The sequence below is a fragment of the Montipora foliosa genome, chromosome 5 (assembly GCF_036669935.1).
Source record: "Montipora foliosa isolate CH-2021 chromosome 5, ASM3666993v2, whole genome shotgun sequence".
In the NCBI taxonomy this organism is placed as follows: domain Eukaryota; kingdom Metazoa; phylum Cnidaria; class Anthozoa; order Scleractinia; family Acroporidae; genus Montipora; species Montipora foliosa.
The window spans coordinates 25,800,194-25,806,804 of record NC_090873.1 but is presented as its reverse complement, the minus strand read 5'-3'; the positions used below and the strand labels follow the sequence as shown (position 1 = coordinate 25,806,804).

Genomic DNA, 6,611 nt, shown 5'->3' with positions numbered 1-6,611 from the left:
GTGGACGGAAGTGTTTTACCGGGAACTAAAACACTCACAGAAGAATTTTATTTTAACAAAAACATTCTTTTAGAATTAAGCTTGTTGCTTCCAATCGGCATGTGCGATTGAAGCCCCCATTCTAAAAAACAACTATGATGAAATAAGAATGTAATGACTATCCAGAAGGCAATCCGGTGAATAATTGAAATACTTATCATGAAATTAACCACAAAACTTGTCGCTCATGAATTAGACACCTGTTAAAGCAATTGGCAACTTCTAAGTCAATGGAAGTTTTAACAGAAGAGGCGCAAGATCCGTCGGGAACGAAACTGGACAAAAAATTTCCAGTGTGTGCTTTTATTTGTGTAGCATGACTGTAAAGTTGTTATAAAGTTTAAGACCTGAAGAACTGTGAGTTTGACGAGGACTGGAACATCAAGACAACCGACAGTAAAGCTTGGAGGCAGCAGACAGGGCAAGGAGCTGCGGGTCAACAATCTTCAGTAATGTAGTGCACAGCACTGAGCGAGTGAGTTAGTGTACAGTTGCGCTCAAGGCGGATGATGCCTCTCGACGTAGTCTGGCCGGTTCTGAATACATTGAAATTTGAGACTGCGCAAAAGAGCCAGAATTCCATGATTCCCAAACTCACTTTAAGGGTCTCTGAACCGGCCAGAGATCATTGCTGTCGGTGCTGACCAAAAGAATCGTGATTTCAGAACATGACAAATATTGAATAAATATATATTTAAACTATCCTACATGCATAAAACATCGTCTTGTAAAACTGTGGAACTAAAACCAGACTGCCTTTAAATTGTGACACATATCTAGAATGAGCCCCTGCCGAGTGAAAAAACTACTATCTTCTGATCTCAACATTTGCAAAAGAAAAAAAAAGCTAGCTTCACACATTCGTAGGTGACTTGTTTTCATCATAAATCGCTCGTTCAACTTCTTTAGCTTTTGATACACAGTCGTGGACTTAAGTAACATCTGACTGCTGAACGTCCCTTAACTTTGCCCATTACTGCACATGTCAGAACGAACATTTGAAATTGATTAAAATTTTCGACTCCACGCCTTAATCTTCCTTCGGAATTGAATTACACAGGGTCCGATGAATACAGCCACTGAAAAAAAGGGAAACAATGACTTATCAATAAAATTGCTGAAAGGCTCGCACTATTTAGAGTTAAGAATCATGATTATAATACTAACTCTTTTTGGAATATCACAGAACGTCCTCCCTTTGGGGGAGCGTTGCATCACTTTCCAAAAGGTGGCTGCAAACTGAGACTATCCCCTCACCAGCTGAATCTCAAAAGGATCTTGCGTAAGTTAGGAGGCCTACATTTCCAGAAATGTATTAGTTTTGCCGCGAAATCTGCGTAAAAGGAGGTTACAAGATTCAGGGCCGTACCTATGCAAGGTCCACCGCATTATTACGCGCAACCTTACTTGGTAAGACGTAAGGAATGTTACACACGAACTGAGCTACCGCAAATATAAATTTCCATGGCAGGCGGAAAATCTCTGTGGGCGGCGAGTTCCGAAAACCATTACAAAACTGGTTTAGGGAAGACTGAAAACGCCTTACAAACGCCACTTTGTCGCTGCTTGATTTCTATGAGATTTTTTGCGAAAAGAACTTAACAATTATTCGTCGAAGGAGAAGTGAATACCGCCGACTATAGATTAATTGAACCGTTTGCATTCCCTCCACGGTGCCCTTTTGAAAACGAACAAAACAGTTCTGTGCGTTTCTTGGAGATCTAGGAGGAAGGGGGCGGGGGCGGCGTAGCGACCATACACACGAGTACTCACGTGCATACCTCGAAAAGTCTAAAAACAAATATTTATTTATTTGACTTATTTATTTATAGATCTTTTTGGCGAAAAGCGACTTTTTCATACGCAGGAGTTTCCTCTTATTGTATTGCTACTATTTTACGAAAAGAACACTTAATGAATGTTGAACTATTCATTTTAGGCTTATATCCCATATGAACCATGAGAGCGTTAGCCCTACTGATGGAAATGGGCCCACACAAGGACAGAGAAAAAGTCTGGCCAGGGTGGGAATTGAACCCACGACCTTCGGGTTAGATCTCCGCCGCTCTACCTACTGAGCTACAAGGTCAGACGGGAGCAGGCCGCGGGAACTGAAGATGTTAAAGTCACGGCAATGAACATGTAGAAGTACAAGGAAAGGTTACGTTTATAGAAACGTTGGCCGTGTAGCACTTATATTTTAAACAGAGTTAACTGAATAGAGTGTAAGGTGAAGTGCTAGATTTATATCCCATATGAACCATGTGAGCGTTAGCCCTACTGATGGAAATGGGCCCACACAAGGACAGAGAAAAACTCTGGCCAGGGTGGGAATTGAACCCACGACCTTCGGGTTAGATCTCCGCCGCTCTACCGACTGAGCTACAAGGTCAGACGGGAGCAGGCCGCGGGAACTGAAGATGTTTAAGTCACGGCAATGAACATGTACAAGTGGCCTGCTCCCGTCTGACCTTGTAGCTCAGTCGGTAGAGCGGCGGAGATCTAACCCGAAGGTCGTGGGTTCAATTCCCACCCTGGCCAGAGTTTTTCTCTGTCCTTGTGTGGGCCCATTTCCATCAGTAGGGCTAACGCTCACATGGTTCATATGGGATATAAATCTAGCACTTCACCTTACACTCTATTCAGTTAACTCTGTTTAAAATATAAGTGCTACACGGCCAACGTTTCTATAAACGTAACCTTTCCTTAATCATTTTAGGCGTCGTTCACGCTTGGTACCCGAGCACCCTACCCTGGCATTGTGCCTGACGTGCACCAATGTGAACAGCACTTTTTGTAAGTGCGCGTGCCGATAATTGGGCTCGGTGCTCGGGCCCGGGTTCAAGGTTGAGACTTCGTACTCGGTCACTGAATCGGGCACGAGCACAAGTCTACATACGATTCTAGCGAGTACCTAAGAACTACAAACTCCTGTGCTCCTTCCAGTTATTTTACGCACAAATCGACTTCTTTAGCCGGGGGTGATTAACAACGGTCAATGAAGCGGAACCAACAGAATCGAAGGTAAGTTCCTTTTTGAAAATTTAATCAAATGATGTTTAGAAAGCTCTTTTAGCCGATCTTGAGCCGGGCTAGCCGGGTTAGGCGGGTTGCTCGTTTAGCCGAGATCCAGGAATGTCTGAGAAAAACACCAAAAATCAAATTACTTGAGCCGGACTAGCCGGGTTAGGCGGGTTGCTCGTTTAGCCGAGATCTAGGAATGTCTGAGAAAAATACCAAAAATCAAATTACTTGAGCCGGACTAGCCGGGTTAGGCGGGTTGCTCGTTTAGCCGAGATCTAGGAATGTCTGAGAAAAATACCAAAAATCAAATTACTTGAGCCGGACTAGCCGGGTTAGGCGGGTTGCTCGTTTAGCCGAGATCTAGAAATGTGTGAGAAAAACACCAAAAATCAAGTTTCCGATTACATGATCGGTTAGCTACCCGGCATTACGACGCAGGGATCCCGGCTAACCGGGATGAGATTTTCTACATGTAATTGCGTTCACCGGGACAGCCCGGTTAGGCGGGCCAGCGATTTCTAACCACCTCACTCCACTTTAGGGTAAAATGGCCCACGCCGTGGGCGGAATGGTCGTTTTTTATGTTTAAATAAAAGATGAATAAGATAGCAAACCTAAAGGCTTCTTTAAATTCTAGAATAGTGAATTTTGATAACAATTTAGCGAGACTAACGTCTCTCCATTTCTTCTTGTTGGTATCTTTTTCCACACGACATATTGAGTGTTTCTAAAACGAAGACCCAAAAACGAAGACCTAAGACATAAGACCCACTGATCTAAAACGAAGGCCGCCCTCCAAAATGTCAGAATGATATCAAACAACTTATGGCTGGTCAGTGGTGTACGGCATTGCGTGCTATGGAATCGGGGAGGGGCAGAACAGCAGGAACAGTGGAACAGCTGGATGTAAGATACAACACCGGTATCTCTACTCAATGTAAAATTTAAATTAAAAGTTGTTGGCTGCTTTTATAACCAGAACTGACATCACCAGCCAGTGTTCAAAGGGGCACTGGAACCTTGAACATTGCGATTTTAAGATAAAACAACTGGATTTCCTGGAAAAGCAGAATCAAGGAGCGGGGATAAAGGATCAAAGACCGGTCAATGTCCGCAAAAAGGGTTGTTTTTTTTATTTGTAAAGTGAATTACAATTTGAGAAGATTGTAGTCACTCTATTATTAAACTAGTTTACGTAAATGGTAGAAAATTAATGCTGCCGAGGGGAAGAGAGATGTTCAATTATGCTTGCGGTAATTTAACGACGGCTCGTGGGTGGAATCGAAGGGAGATTTGAATAGGTCTTAAGCAGGGACGGTACAAAACGTGGACCCCATCTGGACTCCGCACGATAATAGAAAGAAAAGAATAGTAGTTAGAGGATACGAGCATGTACTTCTTGAGATTGAAATCAAATACTTTGCCTATGAGTAGACTATGAATCAAAGTAAGTTGGATCTGTTTGATTTAAAAAGGTAAGTTGTGGTCAAAACTACACATCGTCTCTGAGGAAATACAAAGTAAATAGCACCCTGAGAGGAAATGTGGTTACTAGTAAAATACGAACCCAGAAAGATTGAAGGAAATAAATTAAAGAGAATCAAATAACATTGGCATCGAACATATTAGTTCTACCTTTCGTGTGAATAAAGTGCAGTAATATACATGAGAAAGACTTGTGAATCGCCAAATTCAGCATGACAGTGATAAATACAAACTTTGTAACAGCTTGATTCAGTGCTCATGATGACGATACAAGTTAATCTTGCATGGATGGGAGACCATCGAGATACACGACATGTGATTGCCTTTCGTAGACGCCATATGCACCGTGAGGTCTTTTTTCAATCCGAATATAAATACTCCTATTTAACGGCCGAAATCCGGACAATTCATTCACTTTTATAGTTCAGCCTGACATCTTTTCCTACTTAAACAGTTAAACTAGTTAAACAGGTGATGATGACATCAGCGTCAAGATCCTAAAGATTGTTGCTCCTGCCATACTACCATCTCTGACCAGGCCGTTAAATCTATGTATATCAAATATGGTCTTTCCATCTGCCTGGAAAGAAGCAAAAGTGACGCCTGTGTTTAAAGGAAACGGAAGCAGATCAGACTGTAACAACTACAGGCCAATCTCAGTCATGCCAGTCTTGTCTAATTTGTCCAAAGTATAAAAGAGAATCAGAAGGTGCTAGGACTTTTCAAGTATCAGTCACTAGGTTTTGGAATTCACTTCCCAATAAAATTAAGAGTAGCTCTACAATGTAGTTTAGAAACTTTGAAAAAGTCTTTATATAAGTATTTTTTGCAGTCGTATATGGAAGTTCATCACTTTACTATATCTTAGACTATTCTACTTTATTTTCAAAAACTTCATATTAATTCTTAGATAAATCACATTTTAACTGTTTATTGGCTAGTTTTAATTACCTCATTATTATTATCATATGTATATGTTTATTTTTAATTTGTTTAGAGGACCATGAGTTTATCAGGATATATATGTTATTTATCGGCTAGGAGGTCCGTATAGGAAAAAACTGTGCCCAAGGTCACAGGGTTTTCGAGTTGTTCAGTGTAAAATGAAGACTAAGGTTATAATGTAACTGTTGGAAAAGCCTAATCCCTTTAGAAGTGATAACCTTAGGCCCAATTAGGCATAAAACAATATTTAGGCTTAACTGTTAGCACTTCTAAAGGTTTGCGCTTTTTTAACAGTTACATTATAACCTTAGTCTGCATTTTACACTAAACAACTCGAAAATCCAACTTGAAAATCCAACTTGGTAAACAGGCAACCTCTTAATTGAAGGTCTTACAGTTTACATCGCCGGTTTACACTATTATTACTCTAACCGGTTATTGGCTGCCGCAGTCAGTGAGCCTAATAAGCGAACGAACGAGGCTGCTCTATAATCGGGAGAAGGACTCATTTTTCTTCGTTTCTTCGAAACACAAGGAATTGTGGTCGTGGTAAGATCAAAGGCGCAAGGAATTGTGGTTATGTGCGAATGGAGGAATTCCTCGCATCCAGAGTCTTTGTTCCTGCTGTGAGCGAATTGCCTCTTACACGGTAGATTAGAACAGAAGCTTGCAGCCACATTCCCAATTTGAGGTAACTTTATCCGTAAATCCGCACGCCCGGTTTTTTCAGTCTTCTGGTTCCTTTTCGCTGCTTTGACGCTTCTTCAAGTATCCGTTAATAAGCTTCATTGTACCTTTGTGAAATTTAATAATCATGAATAATAATAATAATAATCAACTTTATTTTTCGAGGCTAGCACTTGACAGTAAAAAATATGTATTAGTAAAACAATGAGCTGTGACTTGCGACGCGAAAGGAATGTTTGAATTGGCCAATTGAATATTTGAATTGTCGAATTGAAAGTTTAAATTGGCGAATTGAAGATTTGAATTGCCGAACTATTAGGTTTTTAACTGTGCTCCTCTCATCTACCCTAACTATCTATGTCCTATTATTGTAACAAAGTCAACAGTATTCTGTGTTCTACAGTAAATATAATTATATCAGTAAACTAGAA

General features: G+C 40.8%; 1 protein-coding gene across 1 annotated transcript in view; it reads right to left on the bottom strand.

Moving 5' to 3' along the window:
* Positions 1–838: 838 nt before the first annotated feature.
* Positions 839–6,611, bottom strand: part of LOC138003250 (uncharacterized) — a 14,373-nt gene continuing 8,600 nt past the window's right edge. The window contains exon 2 of the mRNA XM_068849209.1: positions 839–1,118. Within this exon, the coding sequence (XP_068705310.1) occupies positions 1,048–1,118 (71 nt within the window). The 3' untranslated portion in view covers positions 839–1,047. The remainder of the gene's footprint in view (positions 1,119–6,611) is intronic.